General features: G+C 34.5%; 2 protein-coding genes across 5 annotated transcripts in view; one reads left to right on the top strand and one right to left on the bottom strand.

Moving 5' to 3' along the window:
* Window positions 1–275: 275 nt before the first annotated feature.
* On the bottom strand, window positions 276–14,844 carry LOC127865878 (S-adenosylmethionine synthase-like). Its single transcript, XM_052405908.1, has 7 exons — window positions 14,640–14,844; window positions 13,065–13,265; window positions 9,659–9,915; window positions 8,424–8,642; window positions 5,644–5,826; window positions 4,984–5,117; window positions 276–2,073 (listed from the first exon to the last, which is right to left on the bottom strand). Exons 1-7 carry the CDS (start codon window positions 14,788–14,790, stop codon window positions 1,971–1,973), a joined length of 1,248 nt encoding a protein of 415 aa, XP_052261868.1. The 5' UTR covers window positions 14,791–14,844; the 3' UTR covers window positions 276–1,970.
* A 218-nt stretch (window positions 14,845–15,062) lies between these two features.
* Window positions 15,063–20,637, top strand: part of LOC127865884 (FAS-associated factor 2-like) — an 88,937-nt gene continuing 83,362 nt past the window's right edge. For all 4 annotated transcript variants that reach the window (XR_008042808.1, XR_008042807.1, XR_008042809.1 and 1 more), the window contains exons 1-3: window positions 15,063–15,288; window positions 17,564–17,716; window positions 19,910–19,989. Coding sequence is in view for 1 of the 4 variants with exons in the window: in XM_052405928.1 (XP_052261888.1) it covers window positions 15,213–15,288; window positions 17,564–17,716; window positions 19,910–19,989 (309 nt within the window). In the remaining 3 variants the exon portion in view is untranslated. The remainder of the gene's footprint in view (window positions 15,289–17,563; window positions 17,717–19,909; window positions 19,990–20,637) is intronic.

Here is a 20,637-nt window from a genome sequence, read left to right on the forward strand (position 1 = left end):
GACCAAGCTACCTAGTTTTTACTCCACTTAACGTAGTTTCCAATTTAGCGAAGACATCTTTGGTTAAGTTCTAACAAAGTTTAAAGTTTGAGCATAACATATTGCTTGTTACTTTAACAAGATGAACGTTGACGACGCAGGATGAACACAAGGAAATTACACAAGTTTAAAAAGATTATGTTATGATCAAATGAGCATAATATATAAGCAGTAATCAGTACAATGAATCCAAAGAGATATTCACCATCAGCTATGCCTATAAACAACAACAGAAATTATTCATATATTTATTTTTCACCTTTAATACAGGTTTATCCCACATGGCAACAGTCAAGGATTTCTAGTAATAATAATCTTTCATCCACATGCACAAACTTTTGATAAAACATAATGGCGTCTTTCAAACACATTGTAATAAAGTTCCAGTATCAGCATTTTTTAAATGTATTTTAGTCATCCCGGATATAAACAGTCATTATTTATATTTCCACTGTCAGCAATTTCACTTGTCAAAAATATATTTTAAAAGCCGCTTCCATTAATAACAAAAAATAGCTTTGCATCAACCTGGAATTTAGATATGGATGAACTTATTTATACAAGTGCATTCATAAAGTAAAGGGAATGAATTATGCAATATTGCAACAGGAATAAATGATTACATATGCAAGTATAAGACAAAACTTTAATGAATACCCTCAAACATAAAGTTGTATACCCACAAGTTGAACACTATAGCAGAAAACATTAGGAAAATGTCACACTTCTGATTATGAATATTGATAAATTATTTAATTGTTATCGAATTTCAATATTAAACAGCTTTTCTCATCGATCCGTTTAAAAAACACAACAAGAATATACACTTACATAAAAATTAATATCATTGAATGATATAAAAACCATAAAACAGAATATTGTGTACATCAAAGATACAAAAAATACAAATTAATAACATCAATTTGCCACAAACTCACATAAAGAATAAAATATCCATAGACATGTCACACCAACAAATCAAGTACACAAAGTCATGGGCAATACAATTGTGTTTAAGTTACAGAATCATTAGCAGGTTTATACTTAAACATATGGCAAGTCATAAAACAACAGTGACAAGTACAAAACACACAGGTATACACAAGACTGGAATTAAAAAACAAACAAATCAAGATGGTAATTTGAGCACACAAATGGGAACACAGACCCGAGTGTTTATCAAAAGTGCTCTTTTCCAATTAATTTCTATAAACACAAGACAAGTATACAAAACATTGAATACTTGCACTAGCTAAAGGGCAGAGCATAAAATGAGCAAACCGAGTGCCGATTACACAGTAAACATTCTTAACTGCATTGTTTTTTAAACCTTTTTATAACTAGTATCCTGAATGACAATATTAATTTGAAAGGTACGGGTATTATTTAACTTTAATGCTGTAAAAGTGTCCAATCGGCTGTCGGTCTATCCCTTTAACTACTGTGGTCTGTCGATGTTGTCTCCCAACCAGCCAGGGTATGGCCTCCAGGGGTCAGGGTTCAAGTGACCCCAGGGGCCGGACCTGCTGACCTCTCATAAACATGATGTGTTAACATCAAAATAATAAATTTGCTTATCCATTTATCCATTTATCCATTTGTTTATGAATATTTATCGTGCCTCTTTCAGTCATTTTTTTATACAAATACAAATATAATAATAAGTCATAATGAGGAAATGTGATTGTGAAAACTATATTACAACAATGTCACATCACAGGGATGGTGAGACATTTGCTGATGCAGCATATTACAGCCTCAAAATGCTTTATGTCCTAACATGTAACACATTTTGAGGCGAATGAGCTTACACTGGTAAATAAAAATTGATAGAGGTAACATCAAATCATGAAACACACATCATGAAGACAAAATAATAACAAAACATATGTATTGATAGTACAAGTTCAGTTCAGTTGTAGTGTAACTGGTTAAAACTTCAGATTTTTCGGCTGTTCCCATGTGAATTCTGGGCGACCAAAATGTCCATAACAGGCTGTCTTCTGGTATATGGGATCCCTTAAGTTCAGGTCCCTACAAACAATAATATTACATAGTTATTATTTATGTAAACTTATTATTGGGTTGAAACACAGGGTTTTTTTCTCCACTTTTTGGGAAGATAGCCAATGGCTTTGGAATTGGGAATTTTATCAGCATTTTCATGAAATTGGGAAAATAAATTCATTAGCCTTTTTTTCCACACGAAAAGTCCACTGATTAGGGTACTACTAAATTTGATATAACTCTTTATGCTTTAGCCTCTTTATAATCATTCAAATTAAAAGAACAAAATCATATAATACTTTGTTTTATGTAATTGAATTAAAATTGAGAAAAAAATATGCATAAGATGCTTCTTTCTAAAAAAAAAATTTACAAAAAAAAATTATAAAAAGGGAATGTTTTGCCACATTTTGGGAAAAAAGTATACTTTTTGGGATTGGGAACATAGCCAAATTACAGCTATAAAATCAGGCCAAAAAAAACCCTGAAACAGCATATAAATATGTCTCTTTTTCTGCAGTAAACCGTGTGTAAAACAAGGGACAAAATTGTCACGAAACCAGGTTTTCAACTCAAATTGTGACCTTTACCTTGTAGATATGACGTAATTCTTTCGTGCGAGACACCGTCCAATGATGGTGAACAAATGTGCCAAATGATTATAAAATCTTACAATGATTTAAATTGACATAGTTATGGCCCGGACAAGCTCATTTATGACCAGTTTTTACCTTTGAACTCAAAGTGTGACCTTGACCTTGGAGATATCGATGTAATTCTTTCGCGCGACACACCGTCCAATGATGGTGAACAAATGTGCCAAATGATTTTAAAATCTCACAATGAACAACATAGTTATGGCCCAGACAAGCTTGTTCCACCCGGCTGCCAGACCACCCACCCACCAGCCCGCCCGCCGACATTCGCCAATCTAATAACCAGTTTTTTCCAATAACAACTAGTAGTAGACAGCATTAAAGTGAACATGTAGAATAATATGTTTGTTAAGTTCAATCACTCCAGCTGTAACTAGATCATATCAAAGTTATGACTAGTTTTGACCCCAGGGGCATTATTTGAACAAAGTTTGTGGAATAATTTTTTTTCATACATATGTGCCATAAAGAATAGATTTATATATTAAAGTAACATTACTACTCAAAATCAATGAAAATGTCATTCAAGTTTTCATAAAATAAACTTAACCAATTAAAGATCAGTGTTCCTTATAGCAATATCCGAAATTTCAACGCCAGATGTGGTCTGGTAAAATAGATGCTTGTAGATACAAAATGCTCGTTTTTATTATTGTTTTGCATATTTAATTCCATTTTAATTTCCCGCAACGATATCTATTCATAGGACACATGAACACTAACATGGTGTTCGTGTGTCGTATGAAAAGATATATTCGCGGGAAATTAAAATGGAATTAATTGTGTCACAAATAAATAAAAACGAGCATTTTGTATCTATGTAATCATACCACATCTAGCGTTGAAATCGAGGCTATTGCTATAAGCAACACCGATTGTTTAGGTGTAAACTTACGAAATACTTAACGAAATTTTCCTTGATTTTGAGCGTTATAGAGAATTTAAGAGGTTAAGATTAATACTTTGTCATGTTTTAATGACATAGGTGGTGTCGTATAAACCAATGTTTAATAACATTTGATGCAAGATTAATAAGGCAGATAACACAAAATTGTTTAAGACTAGTAAATTTGGTGTCCATCTTCTTGACATATACTTGAAAATAATTATATTTATGGAATTTGAGAGATAATAATATGACAACAAACCCACTGTGAAAGCCTGTTAAAAAACAAATGTATTTTGTAATGATAAAGATTAAAAATATTTGTAATACCGGCTTTATATATGTATCATTTTAAATCACTTAATTTCTTCATAACTACTGTTCAGAGAGATTTTTTCCAAATTTGGAAAATGTTATCATAAGTCATTATGCCTAGAATTTCCTAATATATTATAAGCCCGCTACATTCTCAGAAAAAGGCCGAAATGAAGTCTTTATAACAATGCAACAGGAATTCTAAGTTGAAAAGGGATATAACTTTTACAAGTTTTAACAAAGGAAGATAAAAATCATAATTGCACATATTCTTATTAGCAGAAACAATGAAAGCAATTGAGAATTGTTTAAGTCTGAAAACTATAAAAAATTTCCTAACAAATTTGTGACGAATAAAAGCCCGACTAAAGTCTTTGGTTATTCCAGTAACCCCCTTCTACTTTGTAGTATGGGTAAACATATATCAATCCAGGCTAAACAAGAGTGCCAAACTGTCACACGATACGGCCCTTTGAAGCTTTTGGACAACTTGATAACTTTTCCATGACCCATATTTGAAATTGACCTACATATCATCTAGACACAACTTCTGGCCAAATTTGGTGAAGATCAGATGAAAACTACTTCAATTAGAGAGCGGACACCATGCTAAATGCTTGAAATGCACTTAGTGACCCTGTGACCTAGTTATTCACCCGGCATAACCCATATTCGAACTCGACCTAGATATTGTCTAGATAAAACTTCTGACCAAGTTTGGTGAAGATCGGATGAAAACTATTTGAATTAGAGAGCGGAAACTGCTGAGGACGCCGCCCGCCCGCCGCCAAAGTGAAACTATAATACGTCCTGTTTTTTTTAAACGGACGTATAAAAAGGGGCGTACCTCTGCTATGATTATAAAAAAAACACTAACTACCCAGGTGACACTTCACATGCTAATGAATACAATCATAAGGTTTCATTAGCCAGCCGTTATACGGTTTTGAGTTACACCACTGATGAACAATGTCTGGTTTCCTTTTACACTGCGGTTAAATAACCCTTTAAAAGGCTATAGAATAACTTAAACATACAAGTACAAAATTTAAATAAGACAACTTTCCACAAATCACTCACTTCACAATTCTTCCAGGTCGCAAGTCGAAGTTGTTTCTTACAATCTGCAGCAGTTCTCTTTCAGATTTCTGAGACGTTCCATAACTGAGAACTGTGATGGACAGAGGCTGGGAAACACCGATGGCATATGAAAGCTGAAATCAAACAGGATAAAACTGATTTACTGACATGAAAAAAGTAAGAATATATAGAGACAATTGTGAAAAAATGCAAATAATTATAAAAAATGCTGCATTAAATTTGTAGGTCTACTCTGTCAATATGATTTCAAATAATCTGAAATATATTCGTCCAGAACAAAATGTGCACTCAATCCTTTGAACAATAGCTGGGGAGGAGTTACTGGCAAGCCCAAAACCTGCCTGACGTCTTAAAATTTATAAGCATCACAAACATTATTCCAACAATAAGTCATAATTTTACCAGTAAGCCATAATATTGCAAAGCCTCCATATGACTGACAGACGCTTGATTGGACATTCTAGGCTCAGCTACTTCTTAAAAGTTCCAGAGTACTCTTAAGTATTCTACAAAGTTCCCAATGTACGGAAAATATACTAAAAAGTACCCCAGTGTATAGCAGGGTGCCTAAGAGCGTATTTTCCGCACCTTAAGTATACTTAAAGAGTACCCAGCGGACAACCACTAATTTATACTGACCTGTACGAGAACACGTCTGCAGAGGCCCGCCTTCACTAGGGACTTAGCCACCCATCTTGCGGCGTATGCAGCTGACCGGTCCACTTTGGAGAAGTCCTTTCCAGAGAATGCTCCACCGCCGTGTGCTCCCCACCCACCGTATGTGTCTACAATGATCTTCCTGCCAGTCAGACCTGCGTCACTCTTAAACACAAGATCAAATATAGTAGATTTTACACAAGTAAGTTAATTATTGTAAGTGCATATCGTTTTACCTCACAACTACCAATACCAGTGACCTTGAAAGTTTCATTCTAAAACTATTTGAAAACTCTATTTATATGAGTGAATAAACAAAGCATAAAATTACTTTTAAATTGGCTTGTTCACTTGTCCTAGTATTTCCAGGTGCTAAACAGAGTCAGTTGTAGGTTCATGCATATATTGACACTGAATAATATGTATCAATACTTGAGATTGTTTGGTTATTCCACCTTCATATCAAATCTTAAGAATAAGATTTGTTATGTTCCTTTGTAGAACAAATCAAGTTTAAATGAACAAAATAAAATAACTAAACAGTTTAAAAACACTGATGCAGATTAATAAACTTGTGTGATCAAAGTTACCACAAAACTGCTAAATCAAAGAAAACACAATGGCCAAATACATAAATTTGTTTTCTTGGTTAATTATTGGATTCAACGCGTCTATTTCTAATGAAAAAGTTCATGTCTTAATGAGATTGGAGGTTTTTACATATTAATGGGCGATGCTGGTGTTGAAATAAAAATCAATCATCAAACATAGTAGCTTAAATGTTTGCATCTTTTGCATCAAAAACAACGATTTAAGCTACTAAACAAGTAAACCATTAAGGCATCAATGCACTTTTATATTTATAATAATAAATACATTGTTAATTAATGAACAAATAAACAGTGTTATCCTGAACAATTAAAAATAATGTATACAAATAACACTGAACATATCAGTAATTATACTACAGCATTAAGTTTTAACTAAAATTAGCCATATTTGAACAATAAATACCCCTCTTCCCCACTCTTAATCATATGTACAGGGTAATTGTAATCAAGACAGTAAGAATGTATGTTTTACAAATGATGCAACATGCCAGTTATCAACATACTCACACTGGTCATGCATGTCTACTCAGTGTTGTCATTTGGTCAAATTTGAGGCCATAAGCCCAATCTCAAAAAAGTAAAAGATTCCCCCTCCCCATTTCAAAATAAATAAATTGCATAATACATTTCATCTCCCAACACTGCTCTATAAGTTGAGTCTTAGAACATATACTATTGAAAACCCTTTAATTCTCAATTTTATAGTTACTTATTAGCAGAAAAAAATTAGTACAAACCAAGCAATTTTTTCCAATCAAAAGGGACATGGCCCCATTCCAAAAATGTTAGAACACTGACTCAATACAAGTATACATTTTGGGTCAAAAGGAAAGCAATACAGTAATGGAAATGAATGCTTGTGGCAACCTTCTTAAAATAACACAATAAAATCGCACACTTTAATACAAGAAATAAGACATGGCAATTAATTTTGAATTTATTAACATTACTCATCACTTCTTTACTTTAAAAATACCAGATATAAACCAGAATGTTTGTGTGTGTTTTTTTGAAATGCAACTGTTTTATTGTCAACTGTCAAGAAACAACATTAATTTGCTTCATGTAAGTAAGTGGGTGAACAAATGGGGACAGGCAAAATAAGACTGTACAGAAAGTTCCTAACAGTATTACCTCCCTTTCAAAAAGCAATACACTGTGCAACTACAGATAACCCTTGCAAGTCTGTAAATATTATTAAGTTGATCTAACAATGTGTCAACTGTTCAGAAAGGAAATTTTGAATGCACATATCTAACCTTCCTTATTTGTATTGTCCTAGACATTACAGTTGAAATGCAAGCTATATTTAACTTCAAAGGACACCTTATTCACAGACTGTCAAGAATATTTATGCTTACCATGATTTTGTTATAGGTGACCTTAAAACATAAAAATGATAAAAAAAATATATATGTGCTTTTTCTACATTTAACATTTTACATGAAAAACTGAAACCCACTTTGCATTGAAATAAAATTATACAATAATTAAGATGCAAAACATATCCTTCCAAGGATAACACTACTGGATTGTTCCATCCAATACATTAATGAAAACAGCAGAACAGCTAATGGACGAAACCAGTTTCAGTTAACTTAGACAGAGTAAGATACGATGAACAACTTATGAATTAAAAGGTAGAGCGGGGCAGATAGTGAGTGCATGAATGTTTTATCCTCTCTGAATAAAAAATATTTAAAACAAGACACTGATAACCCCCTTTTTTACTGCTTTCGTATGATATCTTGCCTGACCTATTACAACCATCTAGATTGACCTGTATTCTACAAGTATCTGACATTGCTATCAATGTCATCATATGAAACAGAGCAATTGAAGAATGATGTCATAGATAGTAAAATGTAAAGGGATAATGAAAGAAGCTTGTGGAGAAAACAAAACCTGTATTAGTACGTTTAAGTAAGTGGTAAATAAACATGACACAGAAATAAAGATTAGCTGTCAGAATCAAATCGCTAGAAGGCCACTGACATGTCACCAGCACCGTGATGGAAACATTCCAAAGTTGGTCAAGGGCAGTTTTGACAACATGTCGTAATTGGACAAATTACAGAAAACACAATCATTTTGCAACAATACATGAAAGACTGATGGCTTCCTATGCCATATTTTCTTTTTAATGCCTACCTGTGGACCTCCAATGATGAACTGCCCTGATGGCTGGAGGTGGTAAATTGTTCGGTCATCAAGGAATTTCTTTGGGATCACTGTGAGCACAACCTTTTCCATGAGTTCCTTCCTCAGCTGTTCAACTGTGATGTCAGGACTGTGCTGTACTGAGATTACCACTGTGTGAACACGAAGCGGCACACAAGCACCGTCCTCATATTTGTATTCTGCAGTAACCTGAAACAGGCAGTAACTTTTTAACATACAACCCGACTTAAAATATTTGCAACATGATTAATTGCATGTGTGTAATTTGCCCAACAGATAAAGAAATAGAAACAACAAAAGATTGCCAAGAAATATTGTCCGCTACCAGTGAAACATTTTTTATATACATATTTGTTGCCATAGCAACCAGAATTCTTGACATAGGAACAAAATGAAATGACGTGCATAATCTCCATATTGCCATCTATCAATGTTTCAAGTTTCCTGAAAAAATATGAAGGACTTTTAAAGATATCGCAGGATCCAGAAAAGGGTGATGGACAGACAGACTGACAAACGGAGCGCAAACCATGAGTCCCCTCCGGTTTCACCGGTAGAGGATAAAAATAGTAAAGGCTGATAAATGTCCCTGATTAATTTAGTTTTCCTCATTTGTTTTCTGTTTTTATACAGTATTTCTGTTAAAGCATGAAGGTCAGTTAACCAATTAACACTTGGTAAGAAGTTTATCAGTTCAAAGTGCAAATGTCAGTAACTGAAAACAGCCCAACTTGATGAAGGTAAGGAGGGAAATGGCCAAAGTGCTTTCCTCAGACCATTTGACGGTCCCTTGCCAGGGCGCTTGAGTTTCGAAATCAGAGTCAGCAAGGCGCTTGAAATTTATTGTTTACTGTATTATCCTGCACCCCTTCTTAAGATCAAAGTGATATCGACTTTGCCAAATATTTTCATGGTTTCCCAACTAAAGCCCAATTAAAGTGCATGCTTTGCATGAGCGACAGCACTCGTAGGCAGTCAATACGAGTGGTTTCCAGGGCGTCTTAAAAAGATCCTGTGGAAAGCACAGGGCCATAGAAATAACCAACCATGTTAAATGGCCGACCTAGAAAATCAAACAACGATCCGAGATTTGTATTCCACCACTCTACAAACTGAGCCAGGCTGTCCAGTTGTTTTCACTTAACTTATCATTTGCTGTCAATATCATCTCTTCTGCAGAATACAAAAAAGTGCAATCTTATTACCTGTGTTTTTGAGTCTGGACGAGCCCAAGCCATTTCTCCACTCCGGCGCAATTGTGCAATTTTGGCGTTCAGCTGGTGTGAGAGGACGACTGTCAATGGCATGCACTCCTCTGTCTCGTCAGTGGCGTACCCAAACATGAGGCCCTGGTCGCCAGCACCGATATCATCCTCATCACGTGCTAGGTGCACACCCTGAGCTATGTCTGGACTCTGCTCTTCCAGGGCTATCAGCACATTGCATGTTTTGTAGTCAAAACCTGAAAATCATTTTACATAACCGATTTGAGAATTGGATAAGAGTGATCTTTTTTGGTATTCTTATCCTTTATCAACAGGGGTGTCAATTGTCCCAAATTTGAAATCCGGAAAATTAAGCCGTATGTCCCGTATGATAAAGGGACAAGAGGGCCCAACCCCCCGAGCCCTAGCTTATTGTTCTTTTTTTAATAGTCTTTCTAGGTGCAATTTCTGGTGAGTACAATGCGAAATATTATAAACCAAACCATCCGTAACACCGCAGGTGTATTTGTCATTCTAAACAAATGATATTAAGAACTTCGAAATTAAATTAAAATCGACAAACCAGCGTATCCGAAAACGACTGTCCGAAAACATGTCGCGATACATCATTTGCAAATGAAATAAAATATGCATATCGTTTGACTGCAGAAAATGAAAACCAGTAACCAGTTACCTAGCAAATACGCAGTCAATATATAATTTGATTAACATATTGTTTTAAAATATGATATTGCAGTGCTTTACTTAGCCAGTTACTGCTCATGTCACATGGTTCAAACAAAAATCTCAAACCTAAATTCAAGCACTTTTCAAGGACTTTTTAAGGCCAAATTTTCATTTTCAAGGCCGAGAACCGTATGTTAGTTTCCTTTAAAAAATGCATTTTCAAGCCAGATTAACACAGTATATATCATTTATTTGCTCTAACACATTAAACTAATTTCACAATAAATCATTTGTGTTATTTCTAATTATTACATACACATAAATGTTATCCATCCTTAACTAAATGAGTCTCACATATGCATTTACTTTTTAAAGTTATTACAAACAAACACACTGTCTCTTTACATGCTCACATCAAACAGACTAGTTCATTTCATTTAAACAGAAGTCAGTTACTATAACATTTTGTATTTCAAAGGGCTGTTGTTGTTAATGTCTGTTTTAGATTGCACAGTTTTAACAATAGCACCTTCCTGTTTCACCAAAAAGCACAATGCAGGACCCCTGTTTGCTTCTCAATTTCATGTTTTCTTTGTGGGTTTCCCCTTTATCGAGGCTTTTCAAAGCGCTTTCACCCATTCCCCCCGACACCAATGGTCTTTATATAGACCCAACAATGTGCTTTTCAAATGTCATTTGTTTTCTGTTCCGAGGAACATTCATAAGTTTCGCGCAAAACATATCGATAAACGTCATTTTGACAACTTCTTTATGACCAGAAAATAGCGCCATTAATATTCATGTTTAAAGAATGTTGACGTATCGTATAAGTTGTAATTATTTAAGCATTTTTCTGCATATCATCGGTGTTTATGACCAGAAAGTAGCGCCAGGAATATTCAGTTAACCACTCTGGTTTGAAACGACACTTCCCCATCGCTGAATTTTTACTCGCGAAAATTGATCACAATGGCGAACCTCTGACGTAGTACACATAATCTGTGACGTGTACACTTAATGTTTCGTACCCAATAGTGTACGAAACTTATATTTTGGTACACATTTTTTGCGCGAAGGAATTAATGATAAATTTTCGTAATATTTTCCTTAAGAACGATTTAAGTTTATGGCGATGATAAAAGTAATTTTGAACAAAATAAAAATTTTCAAGGCTTTTTTACATGAAATAAGTATTTTTCTAGCACTTTTTCAAGGCCAACCTTTGTTCAAGGGCTTTTCAAGCCTAGGACTCGTTTTCAAGCACTTTTCAAGCCCTGTGCGAACCCTGTGTCAGTGCCAGCCGCTTACCAATCAGAAATCAATAAATAAAATCGGTACCAAGCGCAAATGTCCGGAGTGCCGACGATGCTATAACAATATTCGTTCTGAAATGATCGCGCACTAAAAGAATTACGTCCCTACCCCCACCCGCCTTAAACAAACTCATCGGATTTACATTCACCTCAAAATCAACCCTGGACGGCTCAAATCCGGATTTCCGGAATAATCCGGAAAATTGACACCCCTGTATCAAGCAAACTACAAAGGCATCATGGGTGAATTCAATTGCTATACAGATATTTAAACTATAAATTATAAAGTACATACAATAGATTAACGTTAACACAGAAACACTGATGCACCGACTTCCTGAAAAAAGATCAGCAGTTAATTATAAACAAGGGCTGTTTGTAAAACATGCATGCCCCCATATGGCTTCTCTGTTGTAGTGACAGCCATTGTGTGAATATGTTTTTTGTCACTGTGACCTTGACCTTTGACCTAGTGACCTGAAAATCTATGGGGGTCATCTGCGAGTCATGATCAATGTACCTATGAAGTTTCATGATCCTAGCCATAAGCGTTCTTGAGTTATCATCCGGAAACCATTTTACTATTTCGGGTCACCGTGACCTTGACCTTTGACCTAGTGACCTGAAAATCAATAGGGGTCATCTGCGAGTCATGATCAATCTACCTATCAAGTTTCATGATCCTAGGCCTAAGCGTTCTTGAGTTATCATCCGGAAACCATTTTCTTTTTCAGGTCACCGTGACATTGACCTTTGACCTAGTGACCTGAAAATCAATAGGGGTCATCTGCGAGTCATGATCAATGTACCTATGAAGTTTCATGATCCTAGGCATAAGCATTCTTGAGTTATCATTTGGAAACCATTTTACTATTTCGGGTCACCGTGACCTTGACCTTTGACCTAGTGACCTGAAAATCAATAGGGGTCATCTGCGAGTCATGATCAATCTACCTATCAAGTTTCATGATCCTAGACCTAAGTGTTCTTGAGCTATCATCCGGAAACCATTTTACTATTTCGGGTCACTGTGACCTTGACCTTTGACCTAGTGACCTGAAAATCAATTGGGGTCATCTGCCAGTCATGATCAATGTACCTAGGAAGTTTCATGATCCTAGGCATAAGCGTTCTTGAGTTATCATCCGGAAACCATTTTACTATTTCGAGTCACTGTGACCGTGACCTTTGACCTAGTGACCTCAAAATCAATAGGGGTCATCTGCGAGTCATGATCAATGTACCTATGAAGTTTCATGATCCTAGGCCCAAGCGTTCTTGAGTTATCATCCGGAAACCACCTGGTGGACCGACAGACCGACCGACATGTGCAAAGCAATATACCCCCTCTTCTTCGAAGGGGGGCATAAAAATAATCATAAACTAAGATCATGGCAGATCATAACCTTTAGAAGAATCGTCATAACCAATCTGTTTGACTGTATTTCGAATGACCTTCTGGTAGTCCACCTTGGCCATGGATGTGATCTCCCCACAGCACAGGATCATGCCCGTCTTGCTGACTGTCTCACAGGCAACCTTGGCATTTGGATCCTGCTTCAGATGGGCATCTAGAATAGCATCGCTCACCTGGTCACAGATCTTATCTGAAATCATAAACATGTCACAATGTTTCTTACAGAATAACTGAGCTGATGCACGAGAACAATTAATTCGCCGAATAAAAGCAGTCGTCGAAATTCGCACTAGCCCGACAGCAAAAAACTAGTATTTTTTCTTTCGGGCTTGTAGGAAATCCAATCTTACAAGCCCGACGTGCTTGTAAAATTCAGAAAACAAAAAACGAGTTCCACTTTCATTTTCAATATTTATAAATAAAGTTTTAAGCCGCTTATATCAACTGCCGCTTATGTATTTAACACATTGCGCACATGTGCTGCGCAATCAGCCGAAGCACATGGTTTTGTGGTTCCCGGATTACTATTATGAAAATAAATGTTTTGCGTTGCGTTCGGTACACAGAGGGTGTAATGGCCGAACAGTTATTGAAATACGTCGCGGGGGCGAAACCTGGAAAGCGAGCGCCAACTCAAGTTTCTATTTTCTGGTGGTTTGCTCTCTCTTTTGCGTGGGTATATGGGATACTGTTCTGCTAATTTGTACCTAAACTGTCTGTATATATATATTAATAATTTTGATTAGATTGAAATTGTGTGTGAAAGTAATTTATTCATGTTTCAGGATACAAAAGAGTCTGGATCAGATGAGGAAGCTGACTTGGAGGTCGATGAGGATGAAATAAATCAGAGAGTTTTAATGTATTCTCAAGATTGTTGAATAAATGAATGCTTCTTTTGATGTTTTATGTTATTTTTATCTGCATTTTAATAAAAAAATGTTTGGGCTAGTAAAAGCTGACTCGGGCTAGTACAAATTCCCATATTACTAGCCCGACTTGCTTGTAGATTTAAATCTGAATTTCGATGACTGTAAAAGTATGACAAATTATTTGTTCGAAGCTCACAAATAGACTTTTGGAATAAAAAGTGGAAGAATCCGAATATATCAGAGCCAGCACGAGCATTTTAATAATTAGTGTTTATAAATAATAAACAAATCTTATAACAAGAGCAGTCTTATAGAACGGTAATTTATTTTAAAAGCAACTTTCATTCTTGCCAATGAATAGGGTATTAAATTGTAAACATTGTAGAAGTGTTCATTCCTTTTATTTGCAATGGTAAATTCCCTCTGAAGGTTCTTTTCCATATTAAGATTATTTAACTAAAGCCCCCTAAAGTAGTAAAGAAACACAACACACTATTCGTATTCAACTTCAAGTAGTGCTTTAACAGTCACATAGAAACAAGAGTGCCAAATAGTAAAAGGAAATAGTCAACAATAGATTAATCATCGGAACTGTAAGTTAAGTAAGAACTAGTCTCACCATAAGCCCTACACTGGTGAAAAATAAGACAAACACGTGAATTGTGTTGATCGCGAAAATATATGACTATTACCTGGGTGTCCCTCGCCTACTGATTCTGATGTGAACAAAAATGTTCCAATGTCATCTTGACTGCACTCTTCTGCGTAATGATGGTGGATTTCTTTGTAATGTTCCGGATGTTGGCCAGCCTCCGATCCATTCATTGAACTTTGTTCTGACATTTTGTAACGATCTCTCTCTCTACACTGTTTATTGGAAAAGAGACTGTGTAATTTAAAGTTGTCGTTTTTATACACTCTTAGTGTTACACGTGACATATCGGTATTATGTGATTGGTCAATGACTTGGACATATTGGACGATTCCATTTCTTTAAAAAAGATACTAGAACATAGAACATAACATAGAACTAGAACTAGAACATAAAAAGAGATAATCTCATGTAGACACAACTGCAGTACCCATGCTTATGCTAGATAGTAATCAATGCCAAATAATCAGATACAATAATAATTTATGCGCAACGTTTTTTCTTTTAAGTTGAATGCATGTAAAACTCATAGTGATACACTTGAACAACCTTTTAATATAAATGCAGCAGATCACCATAACCCCGGAAGTTGACTTTAAACTGAAAGTAGAAAATGGCATATTCTTGGTGTTGGGTGTGCTTGTTAGGTGTTTGTGCTGGTTTGGCAATGATTCCTTTAATTGGCATCGGTAAATAGTTGTTCCAATTATACTATAAAGTTTGATACAGTTTAAGGACGCTCATATAGCGTCAATCCAACGCTTATTGATTAGATTAACTCGGTTTTGCTGGGCAAAACCTGATGAATGTTATTGTCTTAGGACCTAAGTCAGGTCAGGTATGTGTATTAACTAATACATGCACATACCTGGGTATGTGTATCTTATACACATACCTGGTTAGGTACTTGTGCATTTATAGTCTTTTTAGTTTTTCCAACACCAGCCTGTGTGTGCTACTATGATACACGCTGTTACCAGATGTGGTATGATAATTAGAGCATTTTTTTTTATACCACATTTATATAGCGCCCTTTTCATACTCGAGATGTGCGTTCAAAGGCGCTTTACATTTTTCCTTGATCACTGGGTCATAAGTCGTCCGTTAACATCTTGGCGCAGTATGCAGCCACGGCACATTTGCTTATTTCCCTCACAGGTACCCATTTATACACCTGGGTGGAGAGGAGCAGATGTGGGATACATTTCTTGCTCAAGGAATTTCCAGTACCGCCAGTGGTCAGGGCGGGATTCGAACCCGGGACCACTCAATCCCTTAGCCAGTGGCCTACCATTAGACCACTGCTCCCACAAAAGCATATTTCTTTTCATCCTATGATCTTTCAGAAGATTTGCCTTAAGTTCAGAGGTCTTTATTTTATAGAACTTTTTTTATTTTTGACATGCATAATTTGATTTATTAAGGATTGTCATTTGCACCTTTGTGTTTTTCTCTGAATGGAATATACTGAGCATACTAAGTGAAAATAAGTGGTAAATAAACTTATATTGAAACAATTCGTATTCTATGTTTTCATACATGTATATATTTATCTTGTAACAATTATATATACTTATATGTATATTATTATACAGACAGTGGTATTTCATATGCATTTCAATTATATTGATTGTTAACATGTTATACCTACGGTATTCTCATGCCTGTGAAATGTGTACAAGGGACAATTTTTATTATTAAAAATGATAATGTAGCTGTGAGTGCAGTGATTTTTTTACAAACTGCCATAAAATGAGTCCTGGGGCTCAATGACTTGCCAATGTATGAGTCCAAAAATTGAAAGAACGAGTCCAATCATTTTTTTTTTTAAACATTAAAGTAACCTGTTACAGAAATTTGTAAAACTGGCTTCTTTACACTTAAAGCTGTTGAAAACCCGCATACTGAAAATTATTAAGATATTCTGCAATCTTCAAAATTAAATTTTGTTAGAAATCTCCATGCATCATTGGGACTCACATAATTTGAAACTTTGCATCCTCACTGATTTTTGTGAGTCCAGGACTCAGGACTCGCAGGCAAAAAAATAAAATCAAGACCTACTGTATGTGTCCTACAATCATTTTATAAAAATTGGGGTAACATAATCTTAATTATGTTAAAATAAAACCATTGAATAATATAAAAGAAACATAGGTACCCTCAATGCCGTTAATTGCTTTATCTGCTTATCTGATCTGTATGTTTGTTGCACATTTCATAAACGCTTTACTTTCTTCAAACATGATACTCAAATAGCAATACAATATTGAATCAGTATGTCATCAAACTTTTTCACTCTGTTTCAATTCTGTTGTATCTAAAACCCTACATAAAAGTTGTTTTGCTTGTAAAGATTATAGATAAACACAAACAACAAAATAATTTCATATCATGGTTCCTGTAGCAATATTGTATTTACTTTATTTGTTAAATAACACATAATTCATCTTTTTGTGCTAACACACTGGCTTCCCAATCTGGTGGTCAAACATTTAACCCTATGGTTTTATCAACATATCTTTTTTAATCTATAAATATATGCTTGAAAAATGGGAATATGGCTTGTTAAATATGTGTCTATATTTTGGGACATTGTGTCTATTAGCTCCTTTAAATAATAATTATAACATTTATTATTTGTTTTAATCATTTGAGTTTTGTATCCAAAAATGTATTCTAGTGGTTACAAAGTTATGAATATCGAAACTCAAATTAAATTCAGTTGTTGTATTTACAGCAGTTAGGTAGAGCTATTATCACTTTAAACAAAGTTTATTTAGTGGTAATATTTTTTGGGAAAAGTTGGCCATTTAATATTATTTGATGTTAATATTTTACAATTATTACTATATTCTAAATTAAAAACGCTTAATAGTTTAACTTTTAACAGCATGAACAGTTGTATGAGAACACAATTAGTCAGCTGTTTCAATCCAATTATAACATGTGTATTTTCAACAGATCATCCGTCCTTGGTTGTATGGAGATTGTTCCGTCTCAGCGTACAGGCCCTCCTTGTGTATGTGTTTGGCAGTCTGGTATTTCGGACGATATGCGCCTTGTGGCGCAAGACACGGAACTTCTGGTATAAAAACACGACCACCATTGATGAAAGTAAGTAATCAAAATGAAAGAAGCATCCATAAAAGGTTCAAAATGACAGCATTTTCAATACAACCCTTTTTTGGTCCTTTTGTGAACTTGAAATTTGAAATTTTTCACTGTTGTAAAACACAAAACAAGTAAACATACAAGTGATGAAAGTACTTAATGTGGAATTTTGTACAAAATAAATAAACATTCATTTACAATTATTTAGACCTGTTTAAAAATATCAGATCTTTACAGCAAAATAAATTTTGATAATTTATCAATGTAATTGATACATTGTCCGGATGAATGTGAAATGGGAGTGTGTAGTGTTGTTTTGTAAAGCTGCACACTATATCATGAAAAAGGAACAAGCACAATATGCTGGAAGTGAGCTTTTGTGATCCCAATTGTCAGTCTTCCGTTTTGTTTTTAATGATGTCACTTTTGTTTAGTTTGAAAATGGTTCCAGTTCTTTGAAAAACATGGCCTCAAGGGGGCAGGGCAGTTTTCCATAAATACCTGTATCCAATTAACTATATACCTATAGTTAAACCTTGTGAACACTCTTGAAGTCTACTTTGTAATTCAATCTTTTTGAAACTTGGTCTGATCATTTGTTCAAATGATATCCCAGCCAAGTTTCAAAATGGTTCTGGTTCTTTGAAAGACTAGCCGCCAGGGATGGGGCATTTCTCATTCTATGGCTTTATCATCCTCTCAATCACTTGAGTTTGGATATAGGTGTTATGCTGTTATTTTGTGTGCTAAGGTAGCTTATGCAGACCTTGCTTTTAACTTAATTAATTTGGTAAAAAAGTAGAAAATCTTTTTTCTTTGCATGGTCACATTTCTTGTTTTAATGTATTGTGACAGCTCTTTTTGTTTAAATTAAAATATTATGAAATGTAATAATTTGAAATGATGACATGTCATTTGAAACCCAATAATTATACTTTTATAGTTTGCAATGTTTTAATAATGGTATGTGAAAAATAAAATCTCATTCTGCTACAACATTACTTACAGTCTACGCATTTTAAGTTTAATCAGAGTTCTATCTGGCACATTAGAGCTTATTGGTTCTCTTAGTTTACTTGTTGACATCCCTAACTTCCTGGCATTTGTTGGCCAATAAACATTAGAACTGTGGTCATGGGACTTCATTGAAGATCAATTTAAGTTACAATATGTTTTGTGGGTAAATTACATTTGATTAAATATTATCCTTTAAAAGTTTGGAGGTAATTGAAACATGTGAGGTTATATTATCAATATACTGTAATGCTTCTAAAAATAGGGATATAGAATTGGCGTTGTCCGTCAGTCCATCTTTCTCTCACAAACTTTTCAGGGCTATATCTCTGAAACTATAAAATATATCAACATGAAATTCATGGGTGTACAGATATCAAGGAGGAGAACCCTACATCTTCTTAAATTAGAGTTATTGCCGTTGTTTTTTTAAGATGTAACTTTAATGGTCTATATCTCAGATATGATACAAGATTTCAATATAAAACTGCATGGGTGTTTAGATATCAATGAAAATTGCAATACATACAAAAATTATCCTACACTTAATTATTGGTTAAGGATTAAACTGTATGTCAAGGAATTTTCACCCATCCATAATCACAATTTATTTGGTGGGGTATATCAATTAAACAAATTTGCTTATTGATTTAAGCTTAAATGATTAAGCCTTTTTATGTTTCCACATCAGTCATTCAGTTTTAAATAACTATAGCTCAAATGTAAGTCAGTCATGGCCTGTGGCAATCACATGTCTAAAGGTTCAAATAGTTACAAAACTGGGTGTGAGTATTGTGTGTGACTTTGAAACAAGCACATGACAATGTTTGTAGTTTTTGATGAATGAAAAATAATCCTTTAACAGTAGCTAGGAAGGAATACAAACTCTTTGTAGGAAAGACCACATACATGTTCATCAATTATTATGATTTGCTTTACAATATTAAAGATTTACTGAAGAAAATTTTAAGAAATAAAATGCTGGTATGTAATTGCATTATATTTAAATTACGATAAAGCCTCTGTGCTTTTTTGTGCTAAGTAAACAGTAATGTCTTGACAATATCTCTAATTATTATGTAAAATAATGATTATTTTGATGTTTGAATATTTCCCTGCTCATCAAAACAAAAAAATAAATTAATTTGATTGAACTTTGATAGAACTTGTCTGTTATTTCAGTCAATCCAGTAAAGGTTCAGGACTATGAGGTCAGACGTCACCTATTGGCAGATGACCAGCAAGAGAAATACTTTTCTCAGGTAAGAAAATGCAAATAAGCACTTATCATAGTCATTTTGAGACAAGTATGACCCAGATAATTTAAAGGAGGTAGTTTTCATAATGCAAACTCTTGGAATTTTACTTCTAAAAGAATTATTTATTTGTCCCTTACCGGTGTAACAGAAAGAGATGTGTCCGAATAGGTTTATTCCCTGTGTATCCATCTGTCCATCCAAATCTGGATCTTATGTACAAAATAAACAAATAATAAGTACCAAAGCTTGATTAATGAAACTTGATGTGTAAAATGAGAGCCATAGTATCCCTTTTATGTAGGGGTTTTTTGGTGGACAAAAGTTGTGGTTGCTAAGATTACAGCTTCTAAGGCTACACAATTTATTTAAAACATAACTCGACAAGTACATAAGCTAGGATGATGGAAGTTTGTATGTAGATAGAGGGCCATATGGAAAATATGCACATTATTTCAGTTTTGTTTGTTTGTCTGTCAGTCTGTCCAAAAAAGCTGGATTCTGCAATAACTCAAAAAGTACTTATGCTAGGTTGATGAAGGTCAGTATGTAGAAAGAAGCCATATTGGAAATGTGAACATAAGTATACTTTTATTTGTTTTCACTTTGTATGCTTTTCAGAAAAATCTGGATTCTTTTGGTATTGAAAAAACT

The sequence above is a fragment of the Dreissena polymorpha genome, chromosome 2, assembly GCF_020536995.1.
Source record: "Dreissena polymorpha isolate Duluth1 chromosome 2, UMN_Dpol_1.0, whole genome shotgun sequence".
Lineage (NCBI taxonomy): Eukaryota > Metazoa > Mollusca > Bivalvia > Myida > Dreissenidae > Dreissena > Dreissena polymorpha.

What these genes read in the sequence shown, in the direction of transcription:
- LOC127865878 (XM_052405908.1), bottom strand. Translation starts at nt 14,790, where the DNA reads ATGTCAGAACAAAGTTCAATGAATGGATCGGAGGCTGGCCAACATCCG. An exon ending in TTATGACGATTCTTCTAAAG is followed by an intron (nt 9,916 to 13,064) that starts GTTATGATCTGC and finishes AATGATTTTCAG; the next exon opens with GTTTTGACTACAAAACATGC. An exon ending in GCAGACGTGTTCTCGTACAG is followed by an intron (nt 5,118 to 5,643) that starts GTCAGTATAAAT and finishes GTTTGATTTCAG; the next exon opens with CTTTCATATGCCATCGGTGT.